A 20,669-nucleotide genomic window follows, 5' to 3' on the forward strand; every position below is an offset into this window, starting at 1 on the left:
TACTTCTAACATCTTCCACTCTCCCAATTGGGTTACAATTCACTCTATGGTGTTTTCCTCTCAAGATGGTACCCTAGGGTTGAGCCTCTAGCCCCCTATTTAACCTAATTTACCAGGGTTAGGTGGCTTCATGTGTCATACTGATCGGCTAAGTGATAAAACATAAAAAGGCCTAATTTTTCCGACGCATTCTCGCTTGAGCGAGAAAGGAGTTGATTTCTGAAAACTGTCCTAGAGCATTCTCGCTCAAGCGAGAATATCTTGCTTGAGCGATATGCTCCTATTGCAAAATTGGTTTTTTCGACGCTTTTCTACATTTTGGGACCTTCCAACCTTTTCTTTTTGGTTCAAATCATTCTCCTTTATTCCAAATCTTCAATCTTCTCTAGAAACCTGCAATTAATACCAAATTTGGAAATAAAATGATCTTATACAAATAAAGATCATAAAAAATGTAAAAATGTATAAATTCATAAATTAGAGATTATTTTATATGTAAATTAGCAATAAATCCTCATAAGTGCCTATATTTTAATATGAAATATTACTGAAATTAGGCACTTATCACTCTTCCCAACTTAGAATCTTGCTTGCCCTCAAGCAAAGTAAATGAATATATTTGAATTTAAATATAAAATAGCTTAATTCACTAAACAACAGATCATATTAGAAACTTATTATTCTTCCAAATTCAAATATAGAAAAATATAGACACAATTAACTTCCAGGATCAATCACAACAAATAAATGAGAATTCATCAAGGAATTTCTTCTCATATGCTCACGGGTAAGTGTTTCTCTCTATTTTCACTAAATCATAACAAATCACAATTGTTTTTCATTTCATCTTCAAATCACAAACATACTAGAATCATGAATCTTGAGGTCTTTTGCAGGGTTATAATGAGGTTGGGCTTCTAAAAAATATTGGTTTTTCTTAGATAACAAAATGCACATCTTAAAGAAGAATAACATACCTACAATTCTATTATAGAGAACATGTATGTAATCACCATTTTCTTTTGATGTCACCTTTTTTGTCATTTTCTTTCTAACTTTTCATGATTTTCATGATGATTTTTTTTTCTTTTCTATTTCCTTTTCTTTTTCTGTTTCTCTTATATTTTTTTTTCATTAATTGGAAAATTTTCTTCCTATTTTCAACTTTTTGAGCTTTCACAATCAAAACCAACCATTCTCTTTTCTATATGTATTACATCTATCTTCTGCTTCCTTAAACATGCTAAAGGGTAGGAAAATATATCATCAAAGGTTAGGGTGCAATAATAACAAAAATTCTTAGTTCAAAGGGGATATAAAATATATGGAATTCTAATAAGATAAAGGTTGGGTATTTGGCCCTGGGTTCCTAATTAACACAAACAAATGCCACAATCATCTTCATGCTCTTTTATGATGTTACAAAAATAAAAATAAAGCAACCACAACTGTCAATTCATTAGTAAAACTCCCAAAATTGTTCAAGATTCACACACTCACTTGGTTTAATTAGCCTCATTCTTTTTTGTTTTGTCATTCTTTATCCTAATCAATCATCCAGTTAAATTTTCATGTATCACAATTTCAACTACATTTGAATAGGGATTCAATCATATTTTCTTTTCTAACATGTGTCTAATTCATCTCACTATCTAATATTTAAACACAAATTCCTTTTTCCACAATTCAAAATTAATATTCTAGTTCTTTTTATTTGAGAAAAATAAAACTAGAAAACAAACAATTTAAAATTAAAATTTATTCAAGACATAAAACTAACAAAAAAGAAAATTTATTCAAACTACCAAATAAGCAAATAAATAGAAAACAAAATAATCGAGAAAAAAATAAACAGAAAAATAAAACCAAACTTAAATAACTGAAAATAAAAGAGAATTAGAAAGATAAAATTATATTTTTCTCAATCCTTTCTTCCCAAGAAGTCATTCAGTTTTTTGTTAAAATCTTCCTCTATAGTCTTGCTTCATTTACTAGATCTGCCCCCCTTGAATAATAGGACATGTCCTCAGGCAAAAATATATAACCTGCAAACTGATTGGGAGGCATATTATAGGTAGTGGTACCTTTGAGGCAAAAATAAAATAAAAGTTTTTTTATTTTGTAAAAACAACAAATCATAAAACTAATTTTTTTGAGAAAGGAAAGGAAAAAGATTTTTTTTTTGGAATTTTTTCTAGCTTGAGCGAGAATTTTCGACACCAAACTCGCTTGAGTGAGATTTGTCTCTCTTGAGCGAGAATCCCTGCAAAAAAAACTCAAATTTTTCGTCGTAGAACTCGCTTGAGTGTCCTTTGTCTCGGTTGAGCGAGATTCCCTACACGAAAACTCTATTTTTCGACGTCAAACTCGCTCAAGCGAGAGTTGACTCGCCTGGGCGAGAATCCCTACAATAAAACATGATTTTTGAAAGGTAAAATCAAAACAAAAATAAAAAAACAACATAAAACTAAAATGTGGATTGGGTTAAGCGCTCGTTTAACGTCATCTAGCTTGACGCCTGTTTATTTCGAGCTGGACAACTCCATCCTTTAGACTATCAAAAAGATTAAAAGTTACCATATCATCTTGGGCTGTAACTTGAAGTTCTCCTTTTTCAACATCAACTATGAGTCTCGTTGTCTTCATAAAGGGTCTGCCAAGTATCAAGGGAACCTCTTCATCTTCTTTCATATCCATTATAAAATAATCCACAGGAAATGTGAACTTATCCACCTTCACCAAAATATCTTCAACCACACCATAAGGATATTTGATGGATTTTTCTGCCAACCGTAACTGCATTTTGGTGGGTTTAATCTCCAAATCACCTATTTTCTTCAGCATTGCCAAAGGAATTATATTTACGCTTGCCCCCAAATCCAATAAAGCATTATCCAAAAATAAAACACTTATAGACACGAGAAGGTTAAAACCCCCTGGGTTCTTGGATTTTTTAGGCAAACCTTTTTGAATAATGACAATGTATCTATCCTCCAGCTCTATATTTTCTTCTTCAATATAGCTCATATTCTTTCGAAATCTCTCAAGTGTTGAATCTTGCTTCAAATTTCCTGCAAAATAATTTTTACGGAGCAAATTGTAAAAAAAATTGTCCTTATCTTTTTTTGAAGGAGCATGAGGGTATGATAAATCTTTTTTCAAGGACACCTCTCTCCTTATTTTCACTTTTTTTCTTTATTTTTTTCTCCTCAATTCTTTCTTTTCTTTTCTCTTTCTTTCTCATCTCTTTTCCCCTCAGTCTCATCTTCTTTTTCAGCCACTACATTATTGCAATGCGCTATAGTGTTGCCTGAGAATTCATCAATTTGTTCATTTGTAATTTGTGCAATTTGTTTGGCCATCTGTCCCATCTGAATCTCTATACTCCTAATTGTGGTCATGCTATTTTCCTGCGCGATCACAATCTTTGCTAGAGCGTCTTCAAATTTACTCATTCTTTCAAGAACATATAGATCCTCAACTTCAAGTGAATTGTTCTGATAAAAACAATGACCATTAGGATGATCACCTCCACAAAAATCACACCTGATTGATTGAATTTGACTTTGAGATAAATGAACAACATGTAATTATTGGGGAAATTTAGCCATTTGTGCGATTAGTTGCTCAATCTGTTGTGTCATAATTATATTTTTAGCCAAGAGTGCAAACAACCCTTTATTCTGACTACTGTTTCTATCATGTTGGGCTTGATAACCAGTTGATGCTAATGCATCAATAATCCTTGTCGCTTGTTGTACACAAAGAACCATCATGGTGCCGCCAGCTGCAGCATCTAGGAGCATGTTAGATTTGAGACCATTGAAAAATATGCTCAGTTGAGCAATATCTTCAAACCCATGATTTGGACCTTTTCTCAATATCATCTTAAATCTTTCCTATGTCTCACAGAAGACTTCATATGCTCTTTGTCTGAACATGGAGATTTCAGACTTTGCTTTGATGTAGCGAGAGATTGGAAAAAATCTTTGCAGAAATTTTTCCTTTACCTCTTTCCAACTAATGAGGCTCTGATTTGGAAATGATTTGCGTCACTCTTTAACTTTACTTGCCAATGAAAAAGGAAACAAGCGCATACAAAAATTTTCAACATCATCAGATTTAAATCCCATTGCTCCCACCAATTCATAAAATGTGTCAAAATGTGAATATGGATCCTCATATTCCATTGTTGTAAATTGATAGGCACTGATGAGAGTGAGAAAATCAGGATTTATTTCCAAGGCTTTGGTGGTAGCACGTATTGCAATACTAGAAATATGCCTTGACCCTTGGTACATGACATAATCTCCAAGTGTCCTCCTAGGAGGTAGTACTTGTTCTCCTGCTATGTTACTTTCTTCTTGAAAGATATTAGTGAAAAAAAAACAGAGTATATATATTTAAAAAAAAAAGAAAAGTAAATTAAAAAAAATATCAATTCAAAATAAATATAAATATAAATAGAAACAAATAAATTCAAAAATCTGAAATTAAATTAAAAAAATTAATTTCAAGATAACAAATAAAAGAATAAAAGAAAATCTGCAAATTATTAGGAAATAAAAAAACAAATTTGTAATAAAATAAAATAAACAAAATAAAACAATTATGTAAATAAAGCAACATAAAAACAGTAACAAATATAAACACAATAAAGAAATATAAACAAAAAGTAAGAACTATTAACAAAAAATAAAAACAGTTAAAATATTCACAATATTTAGGAAACTATACTTAACAAATTAAACCTGTTCCCGACAATAGTGTCAGTTTTTGATGACTTATTACGACAAGTGCATTGCATTGTCAGAAGTAACAATTGTTCCTAAGGACAAATATCGATCCCACAAAAAACAATGAATTATCGAGTACAATAATTGCTAAATATAAAATAAAACAATTAAAAAGAGTGTTGAAGTGTGTGTTGGTAATGATCAATAAGAAAAACAGACAAATAATTAGTTGCTTCAAGTTGGAAAAATAGGGATTAAGTTTCATCTCTCTCCTTTCATGTATTTTGATAAGCGTGTTAATATTAAGTTCTTTGATTGAAATTGATGCACGTATAAAAGTCATTTATATCGATTCCTCGGATATAAAATCCTTAAGAATGTTCCCTAACTATCGATCACTCGCATAATTATAAGAACAACTTAGAATCAAGCTCAAACGTTAATGACAATTAACATTTCAAGTCTATTCCTAACACTCAAAATACTTTCCATTCAGATTTAAGATTCTCAATGTCAAACAAATTTAGAAACAAAACAACAATACCAATAATCAATCAAGAACTGAATATTATAATATATAAATATCACCTCAATACATAAGAGTTCAAGCAGATTACTTCCAATCCCAAATGATAGAATTAGTCAGACATACTTCTAACACCTTCCATTCTCTCAATTGGGTTACAATTCACTCTCTACTGTTTTCCTCTCAATCTGGTACCCTAGGGTTGAGCCTCTGTCCCCTTATTTAACCTAATTTACTATGGTTAGGTGGCTTCCTATGTCGCGCTGGTGAGCTAAGTGATAAAACATAAAAAAAGCCCAATTTCTCTGACGCATTATTGTTCGAGCGAGGAATTCTCACTTGAGCGAGAAAGGCGTCGATTTCCGAAAACTGTCCTGGAGCATTCTCGCTTGAGCGAGATACTCCTGTTTCAAAATTGGTTTTTTCGAAGCTTTTTCACCATTCTAAGACCTTCCAAGTTTCTCTTTATGGCTAAAATCATTCTCCTTTATTCCAAATCTTCAATCTCCCATAAAAACTTGCAATTAATACCAAATTTGGGAATAAAATGCTCTTATTCAAATAAAGATCATAAAAAATGTAAAAAGGTATAAATTCATAAATTAGAGATTATTTTATATGTAAATTAGCAATAAATCCTCATAAGTGCCTATATTTTAATTTGAAATATTACTGAAATTAGACACTTATCATTTGTGCCTCTTACATGAAGCATGGTAATAAAGTGGCCACTGAGTCTGTTGACATTGCTCGTACACATGCCATCGCATCTTAAGATGTAGGAGCAAAAATCAAAGGATGCAACGACTATTATGGTGAGCATGTACACTATCAATGTCACATAGTGTCTTACCAGTACTTTGAGTCTAATATTTGGTCTTTGTTGGTTGACATGAACATTAGTAATGAAAATGTTATGGACCAATGTTACGACTTCTTGTGTGAAAATCCAGCTAGGGTCAAACAACTATTTTGGATTACCTGTCCAATGAAGGATGACAAATTGTTTAATATGATGACTCAACGCAATTAAATTATGTTTTAGTTGTATTTTAAGGTTGCACTTCATTTTAGTTTGAACTTATTTCTATACCTAATTGAACTTATAATATGTAAGTGTTGATTGTGTTGTTTACCGAAGCCTTTAAATGATTCATATTTATGTTCTATTTACTCGTATGGTATTATTAAATGTGGTCACTATCCTATGAAATTGTTCATAATAGGTTATAAGTTTATCATCCATGGCATCTTCATCCACGAAGAGGCAGAAAACCTGTCAGGGTAAATTTCCAACAGATGATGTTCCAGTTCCCAATTCCCAAGCAACGGGGATTGAGGATGTTTTGGATTATTCACGTTATTTTAGTTCAAAATGTCAAATGGTGGTGTACAAGAAAAAGTTTCACGGAATATTAGTGTTATCACCGAAAGCGATGCATTTTCCATTTTTTGTTGCACTCGGGTTTCAGTTTGAACAACATTTGAATTTCCAAGGATCAACCACTCATTGACATGAAACTTCTATATTATGAGGACTTGATTAGATTTTTTTACACAATTTGAAGTTCACAGTTGTTGGTGACCTTTCTATTGAGATTACCTCACAATGGATGGAAATAAGACAAATGGTTTGGATTAACGTGACAAATCTGAGGTATGATGGTATTAAGTTAACCTCTGGTACCATTCCCGAGGGAATAAATTTTGATCGAGTAGTGACGCTATCATCCATGATTCGTTAAGAGGTACATGGTTTGAATGTCAGAAATGTAAGTAGTTTGGCTATGAATGACAAACTACATCATTACACATGGGTGCACATGTTGTATCCTTAGGGCAACAACTTCTCATAAATATTGAATGAAGATATTTTCATGTTATGGTGCATAAAAAATAATATATTGATGAAATGACCCCATTATATCATGCAACACATGATGAAATGTTGTGATAACAACATGCCTCTTCCATAAGCCATTTTGATAACACGGATCATGCAGGTATATGAGTTAGACTTTTCAAACAATGCATCAATCATGCTAGGATGGAATCACTAATTTGTGAAGAAAACTATGAGAAAGTTGAATATCTTGCAGGTAAATGGTGTTTGGCAACTTGGTAGGCCTGACGAGTAAGATGAAGAAGATGATAAACACCTACAATTACGAGAAGAACATGTTCAAGGCAGTCAAGATCAACCCTCAATCCCCCATGATGTGTGAATGTTAACCCAAATTTGGGATTGAATTCAAAACATCGAGGAAAGTATGATGGGCATGAGGTTGGATATATCAACACGCGCTTGGACATGTTCGACACATATTTTGACAAAATTGATGAAATGATGGATCGACGAGAAGATCGAGTGAATCAGATTGAATGTCATTAACGAAAATGATTGTATTATGATTATTTTATTGTTACTTTTGATGCCGAACATTGTTAAAGTTGTTATTTAATATTCATGTTTTATTGCTAGCTCTTATCATTTCATATTCTTTTTAATAGTTCTTTTTAAATTTTCCATTAATAAAATATAGAATTTGTTACATTTTTTTGGAGGAGTGAGGATATTGTTTCAATATGCTTGAATGTCTGTGTATCACTCTTCATCATCATGTAGTTGTACACCTCATCATCATGTAGTTGTACCAGGTGTGGTGTACAGAAGCGATATACTATTGCCCATGCTAGTATTACAAAAATGTTTAAATATTCAATTAATTTTAAAATATAACTTTTTCATAATAATAGTCACAATTATCATTATTATTAATATTTCTATATATATATATATATAATATAACTAATATATATAACATAATATAATATAATATAAATTAAATAATCTTAAATAATATTAAAATTATATAAATATAAATATTATTTATTACATAAATTTAACTAACACAAATATATAAGAATATTATTAATAAAATAAAATAATATTTATTAAAAAAATTAATAATAAAAAAAATTTAATATCACAGTTTATTTATAATAAAAAATTATATAATAATTACTATTATTATAAATATAATAAAACTATTTACATTTAACACAAAATTAATTTCTAGTTATAATTTTTGAATTTATAAATATTTAAATTATTTATTTATATATAACAATTTACAATTTTTAGATATATTTATAATTTTACATGTAAATTATTTTTCTTCAAGTAATTAGTATTTTTTTCCTAAATTAATTATTTAACGGTATCAAAAATAATTTACATAATTTTAATTAACGGAAATCTACACAAAAAAAAATATTTAATTTTTAATTATTCTATTTTTTTTAAAGACAATGATACATTTGTAATTTTATATTTTACATCTTTAAAAAAAATCAAAATATCATAACGATCACACCACTCACAAACTTCAATAAAGCACTTCAATAAAGCTTCCTTACAACTCTACTATTACATACCTAAATCCAAACACACTCACTCTCTTCACTCATTTCTCTCAAATTCTCATACATCCACTCTCTCAAATTCTCAAACTTCCACTCTTCAATCCAAACACAACCTAATATTAAAAAAAATACCACTCTACAACCGTGTTTTAAAATAAAATATTATAGTATAATAAAATAATAACTTTTTTTAAAATGGAATAGCTCTATCAAGATATCATTCTGCATTTTAAAAATGGAGGGATTAGCTTTGTCCATTTTAAAAATGCAGGGATTAGCTTGTATATAGAGATAGATAAATTCGGATTACTAATAAACTGATTAAAATAATTTTAGGAACAAATTATACTCTTATTTTTCTTTCTAGAAAATGTTTGAAGTAAGTTTAGATTGCTGGGCAGACAAGCAGATTTTTCAGTTTATATCGAAGAAGAAAAATAATAATGAAAGTGTCATACATAAACACCAGCATCATATGAAGGGTGGATTGAGTGAATGAGTAGAAGGGGTTCAGAATGAAGTGAAGAAGAAAATGAGGAAAAAAGCAGTGGTGATGAGTGAGGTAAAGTGAGGAGGAGGAACATAAATGGTGTCAGAAGTTTGAGTGTCATTGGTTGTTTTGACATCAGAGCATTCAAGACCAATTTCTCCTCCTTTGCACTCATTGGCAAAGAGGCCAGGAGGGTATTTGCCATAGATGTTTATGTAGCTAAACATAACTTCTGCACAATTAGTTGTCAAGTCATTGATCTCATCAGCAAAAGGGCAAGCAAATTGCTTGAAAGCCTCACAGCACACCTTGGGTGGGTACTGGGGTCCCTTGCATTGGCTTGTGAGCACTGTGTAGTTCTGGTTCTCAAAGTCAACTGCACAAGCTGCACACAACTTTTCACTTAATATATATATACTTAAACCATCATAACTTAAAACAGACTTCTCAAAAAGGCTAGACATTAAAAAAGAATACAAGAAAAGACAGATACTCATATCTACTTCTCTAATTTTGTCTCATAAGAGTAAGTATTGAAAAGAGAATAATGAAATGTTTGTTATTAACACTCCTAAAATAGAATTCAATGAAAGGGATTGCTGAAGGTCTCTCCAAAAATATCCATTTCAAAGTTATATTCCAAAGATATGTCTTGGTTAATGAATTGTAAAATTAAAAGATTTTAATTTGTTTTTTAAATCAAAATACTATAGAAAACAACATAGATATTAGTTCATAAGGAAAAAAACACTTTACCATGATTCATATCCAACGTTGGAAAATAGTAAAGAGGATCATAAAAGTTTGAGTTAATGGGTTCAGAGTGCACAAGTATTTATATTCTGATAAAGACATTCTCATCAGTGGCTAAGCATTAGCATGGCATGTGAGTCATGCCTCCACTCAAACTTTCCTATTTCTTAGAGATCAATGAAAATAAAATAAATGGCACCCTTCAAATTTAAGCTATAAATGAGGGAAGTTAGGTAAACATTTGGGTAAACTTATCTGTAAATTATTTTTTATAAATTCAAATTAATTTATATACTTCAAATTTTGTAGAAACTTTTTCATTCTCTCAACGAAACCCTTTCATTATATATAAATTAATTTAACTTTAACAAAAAATAATAATTTATTTTCTCTTTTTATGAAAATCAAATAGTCAAAAGAAATTTACCCAAACATAACTTTAATAAAACCTTTTATACTATAAAATATGCCTCAACTTTGATAAATCTAATTAAAAAAATTAGTTAAGGAGGACAAAGGGAGAATAATTGAAGAATAGGAAGAGGGTAAGTTTGATTTAAAAAAATTCTAATGATACAGAGCTGATAATTAACATAAATAATTCAAAGGACTGTGTGTCTTAAGATTTGGTCTCTTTGTTTTCTGCTCACTGTCACCATCCATGGACTAATTGCCTTTTCAATATTTATGCAAATAACTCTTGTTTTTCAATAGTTTTCAAAATAGAAATCAAGCACACCCATATTCTCCATATTCATTGTTAGAGAATTATAATTATATAATGAACAGATTTTGTTTGCATGGAAAGGGGAAAAAATCAGGTTCAAAAGAATTAACCTAGTACTTCTTTATACATTATATATGATTTTCACCTTTGAATGGAAAGCAAACCCATCAAAGATGTATGATATGTTTGTGTTACTATTTAAAATTCTTAGAACACTACTTTTACAACAAAAAATGCATATAAGTCAATTCTTCCAATATACTTTCAACTTTCATAGTTTCCAATAGAAATCCAAAAGAGCATTAGAAAATGGTACCTTTCTTAGCCTGTAGGAGGGCACGACCAGTGGATGCCCCAGACTCAAATATATCATCTGTGTTGACACAAAAAATTCAACCACATTATGTCAATCTTAAACCAATATGAATAATTAAAATGTGAGACATAGAGAAAAGGGTTGCAACTTTGAAGGAAAATAATGTACCAGAAATTAATGGAGCAGCAGAGGCCAATGTGGCTAGGAGGAAACAATAGAGAATGGAAGAGAAGAAGGTATTGGAACCCATTTTCTCTTTCACTCTCACCCTTTTGATTTAAAAAATTTCTTTTTCCTTTGAGGGGTGTGTTTCTTTTGTTCTCTGGTTTTGGTGAGATGAAGAAGAGACATTGCAGGAATTGTGGTAGAAATCAAACGTGTTGGCTCGCAAAGTTCCAATGGCTCTCCGCAATCTCTTGCCTTTGGTAGTTTTATAATATGTTATTTCCCCCTTTAAATAGTTATATAATGTGCCATTTTTTTAAACTATAATTGGAAAGGAGAATGAATTATCATTTTAGCTTAAATATTGAGTAGATAATTTTTTTTACAAGTTTTTATTATTTTTGTCATATGATTTTTTTAAATAGTCAAATTAATCTATTTGTTAGGTTGTGTTGGTACAAGAAGTTTTTTTCTATCATAATATGAAACATAGTTTTGTTCTTATACGGATAAAGTGAGATCAGGTTCCACTCGATCTTCACTCATCGATATTCTTTCGCTACTACTACTCTACCTTTCTCCATGCTATATGGTATTCAGCCTGTACGTTCTCGGTCAACACCTTCTCGGCTAGAACGAGGAAGTGTTATTACAACGCTGAAGTCAATTTTTGAGTGTTTACATTAGTATAAAATATAGAAACAACTATTGTTTATTAAGTGCGGTTTTACGAACAGACGCATTCGTAAAAAATGCGGTGACATTTTTAAAATTAAGTTCATTTACAAATGCGGCTATTTGTAATAGTCGCACTCGTAAATCAAGCGCTTTGATTTACAAGTGTGACTATAGGTAAAGCTACACTTGTAAATCAAAACGCTTGATTTACGAGTGCAACTGTTACAAATAGCAGCACTCGTAAATCATTTTTATCCTAACTTCACTTCAGAAGCGCGCCACTCACTACTTTTTCTTACTTTAGAATCGTTTCGCGTTTGCACTCTACTCGCATTTGCGCTTCGTGTTCCTCTTTTCTTGCAGCTTCATTGATACTGTGTTCGTGCCTGTGTAAGTTTTTGAGCTCTCTTTCTTCTTCACCAATATATATAAATTTTTTCGTTGATACAGCTTCATTGATACAACTTCATTAATATTGTTGCATTGCCTTCGTGGGTTCCTCTTTGGTTTCTTGTGTGCTTCGTCGCTGCTTCCGCGTTTACCGCCTCGTCCGCTGCTGTTGTCGTGCCACTCTTGGAAACGTTGCCTTCACACACAAGGTTGGTGATGTTTTCTATGTTTTGAATTTTTTTTAATGTTATGATTTTTTTTATGTATTATAATTTGTATTTTTTTAAATTTATATTATTTAGTGTTTATTTTAATTTTAATTTATATTATGTTAGTTGTTAGTTTAAAATAGAATTATCGTGTTTGTATTGAGTCCGATGGTGTTCCACCATCGACAATTGATACGTGTTGGTATTGAGTTTGGGGGTGTTCGACCCTCGGCAAACGCGTGAGATAGAACACTGATTAAAAAACACCTGAATGACTATTCCAGAATAAAATGGACCGAAATTGGATTAATTCTCTTCAGATAAGTGATGAGTACGAAAGAGGAGTAGAAGAATTTATACAATTTGCACAACGTAACAAGATGGAGCAAAGATCAGGTGTCCGTGCGTTAACTATTTAAATGGAAGGATATTGGATCTTAAGATAATGAGGGAGCACCTTCTATGTGATGGGTTTCTTCGATCTTATAAAACTTGGACATGGCATGGTGAATTGTTAAATTTACCACGTGTTTCCGTAATTGAAGAATATGTGGGGTCCACCATGGATGATGGAGTACATGATGATGTAGATTATGATCGATTGGAGGGCATGATTCGTGATGTGGGAGTTGAGTTTTTTGCATAAGCGAATGGATATGGAAGTATGTCAAGCGATGTAGAGACTCCATTGTATCCTGGATCAACTAACTTCACACAGTTGTCAAAGATGTTAAGATTGATGAATTTGAAGGCAATAAATGGATGGACTGATAAAAGCTTCACGGCCAAGACACCTCATTCGAATTATGCCAGAACCTAATGTAATAATTTCATTTCATTATATTTAATTTATATTTTATATTTATATATTATATATAATTTAATAAAAATGTTCTTTATTTTGTAGAACCCTCGTCGAAAACTAAGTCCGGAAAAGAAGCATGAGGTTCCGGTTGACGATCCTATACCTTCCTTAGTTGTAGCTGCTAGACAGATTGGTCCAGATCCTTTTGAAGTTCCCTAGGATGATACGTTTTTTCATGTAAACACTGAACTGCCACTGTACATATACATGACAGATTTATTAGAATTTAGAGTTGGGGATCAAGAAGAGCTCAATATAAATATAATTCATTTTTTTATGATGTTTTCAATTTACTTTATGTTAAATTATTATTGATTATGCTTTAACTAATAACTTGTAGGTTTTTGCATGGAGTTTGTCTCACTGAGGAGAAGGAAAATGTGTATGGATTCTTAGATCCTGCATATACTAATTACACTAGAGCAAAGGCAGAGGAGACCCATTCATACATCACTAACACACTGGAAAAAAAAAGGGAAAACAAATTTATTTATGCCCTTATATTAATGAGTAAGTTTAGTTATATGTCATCAATAATTACTATTTCATGTTTTAAATATTTACTAACTCTTTTCATGGATGATATAGGGGTCAATGGTAGTGACTTGTCTTATCAATAATTGATAAGACTGTTGTGTGGTTTTGTTCCCTACACAAGAAGATATCCCCAAGTCTTAAGAATATCATTAATACATAAGTACACTATAAACTTAACTCTGTACGTTACTAATTAACCATCTACTAACGAAGTTTTTTGTACTAACCAGTTCATGGCATGGGTATAACATCCTTGTAAATCACATTTATGAGTGCAGCTATGGTAATAGTCGCACTTGTAAATGCCTTACCTTTAAACCCTAAACCCTGATTCCGAAGCATTTACAAGTGCGGCTACCAAAAATAGTATTTACAAATGCAGAATCGTCCTTGTAAATGTAAAATAGCCGCACTTGTTTTGCGTTTATGCACGAGAGTTCATAAATGTTATTTCACCAACCTTTTACTTTCTTTGGACTTCTTTTTATACTTCCTTAAAGGATTATGAACCGTGTTGGGTCTTCACTTGGTAAGAGTATTTTCGTTGGTCCATATTATTTGATTATTTTATTTTAAAAGTATATGTGTTATGTACACATAATCGTATTCACAGAATGTGTTTGTCGATATCAGTTTATGGATCTGTGCATATGGAGAGGCCAAGATAGTCGAGTTACATACTCAGGTATAAATTTGAACCCAGAGAGATCGATATGTCAAACGTTAGTTTTCTATGTATAAATAGTTTTCATAACGTAAGAATACAATATACCTAACTAAATGAGTTTTCTTCTCAACATATAGTTTTTATTACGTAATTTTAGTACTTATTGAAATTTAAGGTAATATAGGTATTTTTCTCGTAAAATATTAAATACGTCTCTAAAAAAATCGATATTAGTTTCATCTTTCTAAAATTTAAATACGTTACATAAGTTTCTAAAAAAAATTATATTATTTTTGTCTTTATAAAATTTAAACATATATTTTAGGAAAAACTATCACTACAACCAAATCATAAAATAGAAACCAATTTTTAGAGACCAAAATAATTAGTTGCAATAGTAACTAAATTAGAGATCATTTTAGAAACTAAATAAAATATTGGTTTCTAAATTAGTTTCTATTACTGTTAAATAATTTCTAAATTGGTATCTAATTAACAACCAAGGTTTTAACTACCAATTATTTAGTTTCTAAATTTGATCTCTAAAACCTTTGTTGCTAATTATATACCAATTTAGAAACTATTAACTAATTTAGAAACCAATTTTTTATTTAGTTTCTAAAATGATCTCTAATTTAGTTACTATTGCAACTAATTATTTTGGTCTCTAAAAATTGGTTTTTATTTCATGATTTTCTTGTAGTGTATATGATGACATTTTTTAACCAGAGTTAAATTATATATAACCAAAATCAATTTTAATTGCATATTTGATCCTTTACATTTTCAGAATAAATTAATTATAATCCAATATAATACGTCATCTACTTTCACTACGCCAAAAAAGTAGAATTAATTGCAAAAAAAAACTGACATTGATACTATAGACTATAAATAGTGTCAACTAAGTCTTCACTATTAAAAAAACAAATAAAACGTGGATTATACTCACGTAAACTTAAAAAAAAATGGTTACGTTGGTCAAACGGTCACCACTGAAAATATAAATAATAATCATAATTTAAAGTTTTAAAGGTTAAGCTCATACTATGCATCTTGAAATTAAATTTAAATAAATAATAAAATTGTGAAGGTTTAGCCTACACAAATAATTAATTTGTATTTATTTGAAAACGGCTCAGTCTGGGTGCATGGAGAAAAGACTAAAAACTTTTCAAAGTTGTGCGAGCTTCAATAGAGCTGTTGAGCAGTGCGTGAAAACTTTCGAAGTTGTGCGACCGCGAGAACCTTTGTACTCAACAACGATAGAGTAGTCGATAGCGTGCAACCGTGAGGATGTGCGACCGTGAAACCGTGGGTCTGTGACCGTGAGTTTGCATTTCCTTCATTTTTCAATCTTTGCGAGTTGAAGGTTGAGTATCTCCATTCCTGTGATGAATTTCTTTCTTTTTTTCAGTCTCTGCGAGTTGAAGACTCAACCCTATGTTTTTCCCTATCTTCTTTCTTTTTGTGTTATATTGGTTGATGTGTGTGTTGTGTAATTTTATTTTTGAAGGTTTAGCCCTAACGATTCCGTAATTATTCTCAACACTATGTTTTTTATTTCAATGGTTTAAGGGAGCTTGAGAAGTTCTATTGTGAGAACTTGAGGTTAAGACAATTTTGTGGAGTTCTACCGCTCGAGGTAAATTCTTTATAAGATATTTGTTACTCCTTTTAGACAATGAGATGTTAGAGAATATGTTTCACAATAATTCCAATAGTTTGAATTCATGATAGCTTTTTGGTGATTAGGTAGTTGATTGGATTTACTTTTTCATTCTCTCTGTTAATTTTGGCCCATAGTTATGGGTATATGTTATGAGCTGAAATAGGATCTTCACCTAAAACGGAGGGTGCATCTTCTTAGAAATAATCACATGCTCATACATTTAGTCTAGTTTTGTTCTCATTTTTTATACTTTGCAGTATGGATTGAGCAGCACCGTCGAGTGGAGACCATTTACAATGATCAAGGCAGTACCATCACTCCTTATTTTGTTGCTTACATAGATCACTATAGGTTAATTGGTGATGCTGCTAAACATTAGGCTACTTTCAACCTAGAAAACGTTGTCTTTGGTATATTTTCTTCTTCTGCATTTATACATTGTAGACTTTTAGTAGAAGAAATAAATCAACATGACTTGTTATAACTTATACAGATGCTTAAGAGGTTAATTGGTAGAAAATATAGTGATCTCATTATTCAAAAGGATAAGATGTTGTGGCTGATCCAGCCGGTTGACTTAGCGCAAAAGCGTTGCCTCGTCACGATTTCCTCACCAGCTTGACACCATGTGCCCTCCAAGTCCACTCCACAGATAGCCTCTCTGAGAACCTGAAAAACACACAGTGGCGCCTCTGCGGCCGGTGGCGCTCCGATGCTCAAGTCAGTGACAAGAACACCCAAAATCTCAGAGAGAATATGCTCTGTAGGACCGTACTGTAGGCACACAACCCTAGCAGTATCAGCCGTAATGAAAAACGTACCTCTGCAAATTCTGTTAAGGTTACCTTTATAGCTAGGTTTCTTCTCTCTCCAGGCCGTTATGCTTTTGGGCGCGTGGCTCGCATCCAGCCCTGCACGTGTCGCCATCTGGGCTGGGATAGCAGGTAGCGCCCAGCACTACACGTGTCGTCATCTGAGCTAAGGCAACTTGAACGTCATTTCTCCATTGCTCCCAACCCTACACGTGTCATCATCTAGGTTGGAGTAACTGGTGACATCCAACCCTACACGTGTCGTCATCTGGATTGGGGCAACTTGAACGTCATTCTTGTGTAGTAACCAGCCGCACAGCTAAGTCCTCAACTCAAGGAGCAACCTAGCACATAATGCGCTGTGAAACACCACCCGACAAGGCGAGTATCGGATGCAACAAAGTGCATCATCTCTGTGATATCGCTCATCGCAAATGGCGCCCTCCTTACTGCTACGCCATGCATGTTCTAGCTGGGAAACCTTGCCACCAACAAATGTCCACTCTGGGAATCCTGTCGCTGATGAGCAAGGTGTTCCCCCCAACCCACTCGACCTTCATGCCCCATGCTGGTGCCACAATCGTCTTACTGAACTTACACGCTTGAAATTACCCTTCTGAGCCTTCAACAGCTTTAACTAAGTTTGCTGGGAGATCCGGCGATGTGCTCCTTGTGGCGGCGTGTAAACCACCCGATCTCCTAGCATTCCCGGGCGATCTCTGATCATCCCTTCTCCTAGCACTCTCATACGGCGACTGCGACGTAACTCTGGTGACCGCCGGTTACGCACACTAGAGATCGGAGAACGCCAATTCAGCGATCGGCGACTATGCCCACTTCTGAACCATTCATCTTTTCTAGCCTACGCGTTCCATTGAGCACGCCCCACCCGAGCACGTGCAAGACACGTCATCACGCCTGATGACCTGGTCGGTACAGTGGCCATTCAAGATTGTTGTTGGTAATACTGTCAAAAAAAATGAAGGAGGTGTAGTGATAAAATATAAATTATTTATGTTAAATAGTTCTTCCGAATCTTACCTTGCACGATTTATTGACTTACTAGGTTTGGAGAGAAAAGAAATATACAACGAACAACCGTGGTTGGATTCTCTAAAAGGTGTTAATAGCTTTGGTAGTTGTGGATGAATAGAAAGTAATAGGTTACAATAGTGACATTTCAATATTTATTTTCTTTAAGAAAATAGAAGGACAACTGCAGAGGAGAATTAATATACTCTACCAAATGATTTATAGAAAAGTACACAGACAATGTTCTAGCATTTATATGGTGTCACTTACAAATTATGTAGCTTGCATGTTATTTTATTTCTCTTTAGAGGTTAACTCTTTTGTTTGGGTTTATTTCCTTTTATTATGATTTGCTAATGTGGTGATGCACAATCACTAAAATAGGGTAGTGGAGAAGTTAGTTACAACCTTTTCTTTTAATACCTCTACGTTTTGTAATTTTCCACTGCTTATATATGGTGGCGGCGTTTTGGAAGGGATAGATTACCACCAAAATATTTTATCTCCATCACGATCTCTCAATTCCTGTTATGCTAATCCTTGAACACTGAGAGTTATTTCAAACTTTTAGTTCTCGTTGGACGAAATTCCCCCTGAATCCAAGGTATGATTGGCTTCCATCCACTTAAAGGATTGATCTTTACAATGGAATCTCAATTATGATTTCAAAATTCAATGTTTACCCCAACTGGCCCCAATATATATCTGACATTACATTGCTTTGTGCATTCATATTATGATCCTCTTCTTTGATACAAGTGAAGCAAACTGGCAAAGTTCAAGATTATATTGATGACTTTGAATTATCCTTGACCTAGGTGACACTGCCATGAAATTCCTTGAGTATTTTTCTGGCTGGATTAGAGCATAACACTCAATGAAAATGCATAGTTGTACTTCAATTGCACATGCAAATTTAGCTAAATTTCATGAGGCCTCAATGTAGAACCTGACTAATAATAGGTTTAGTACGCATCCAAATACTTCACTCTTTAAATCAACAGTAGAAGTCAAAAAATCTAACAGTCGGGGTACTCAGTCCTATCAAACACATATAACTAAACCTTTGATTGGTAAGACTTCTAGGAGGGCTAAAGGTTTATGTAAGTTCTCCGACGAGCCATGTACACCAGGTCACCAAGTAAAACATAAGAATTCTCAGAAGTTGTTGATGCAAATGGATGACGAAGAACCAATGGATGAAGAGATAGAGCTAATGGAAAGAAATGGACCGACAACTGTCCACTGTGACCTACTAATGGGCAAAATCTCAGTTTTCCATCAATGCTTTGTCTGGGAGTCTAATTATCAAACTATGAGATTATACAGTCTTTATAATAAGTTGTTGTGGAAAATTTTAATTAACAGTAGTAGTACACATAGCTTCGTAGACCTGGACCTTGCTAAGAAATTAGGGTGTAAAAATTGGAATCTGTTACACCAATTTCAATTACTGTTGCTAATGAGACTTGATTAGATGCTCAAAATATATGTAGAGGTTTTCCTTGGCAACTACAACAATACAAATTTACTTATCATGTAATGGTATTACCTTTGCGGCATTGTGATTTGGTTCAAGGATTTCAATGGTTGTCCAACTAAGGTCCAATAATATGATATTTAAGAAGCTGCAAATGGAAATTACTGTTCAAGGAAAACAGTTTGTTTTGAAGGAAGCCAACCCTTCAAGCATTAAGATGATCAATAATAAAACCTTTACAGACACAGTCCAACAAGGGGCCCAATTGTGATTTTTATATTTGAACAAGTCTGCCAATTCTTTTGAAGTTCCTAGAACTCTACCAATTCAGAAAATCTCAATTTACCAGTTGAGATAGATGACCTCATCATAAAATTCAGTGACATATTTGTTGAGCCAAAACACCTACCCCCTTGTAGAGTTACGCTTGATCACAGAATTCTTTTAGAGGAAGGTTCCATCCCTTTCAACCTGAGACCTTAGGTACTCCGTTATTCAAAAGACATAGTGGATAATCTAGTTGATGAAATGCTTAACTTTATTATACACAATAATAGTCCCTATGCATCTTCAATGGTGTTGGTTAGAAAAATGGTTCTTGGAAAGTTTGTGTAGAACATCAACAGTTAACAAACCATAAAATATCAATTTCCCATTCCTCTTATTGAAGATTAACTAGGTGAGTTAGCAGTGTATTCATGTTGGACTTAAGTTCCACTGTGAAGGATCATGTTGTGCATCTTAGGAGTTAGGACCATTTCCAATTCCTAAGAGACCAACAATTATATCTCAAAAAAGCAAAACTTTTGTTGGACAGATTATAGATATGAATAGGGATTAGGGAATATTTCACACAATATGCTCTCCAATACCCTCATTGCCTTATATTATCTACATGTAAAACTAAATGTAAAACTAAATATTTATGGACAGTTCTTGATACAATAGTCCTACTAAATTTTTGTTATCTGTAATATTTAAAACACAAAGTAAGTCAAGTAATGTCATCACGCAAAGCCATCACGAAAAGCCAAGCGAGCCCCGATAAATTAAGTACTTTATTTATAGTGTCTGTTAGAAAAAAAAAACATTAATTTTTTTTATTTCATTGTCCACATATCCCCTTAAGCCCACACTTATATAAATAAACAATATAAAATATAATTTTGTGTGACTAGCATGTAAGCT

At 32.6% G+C, this 20,669-nt stretch overlaps 1 protein-coding gene across 1 annotated transcript; it reads right to left on the reverse strand.

Moving 5' to 3' along the window:
- Positions 1-8,530: 8,530 nt before the first annotated feature.
- On the reverse strand, positions 8,531-11,390 carry LLG2 (LORELEI-LIKE-GPI ANCHORED PROTEIN 2). Its single transcript, XM_068632175.1, has 3 exons — positions 11,143-11,390; positions 10,975-11,031; positions 8,531-9,563 (listed from the first exon to the last, which is right to left on the reverse strand). Exons 1-3 carry the CDS (start codon positions 11,222-11,224, stop codon positions 9,199-9,201), a joined length of 504 nt encoding a protein of 167 aa, XP_068488276.1. The 5' UTR covers positions 11,225-11,390; the 3' UTR covers positions 8,531-9,198.
- Positions 11,391-20,669: the final 9,279 nt, after the last annotated feature.

The sequence above is a fragment of the Phaseolus vulgaris genome, chromosome 11 (assembly GCF_051622355.1).
Source record: "Phaseolus vulgaris cultivar YP4 chromosome 11, ASM5162235v1, whole genome shotgun sequence".
Lineage (NCBI taxonomy): Eukaryota > Viridiplantae > Streptophyta > Magnoliopsida > Fabales > Fabaceae > Phaseolus > Phaseolus vulgaris.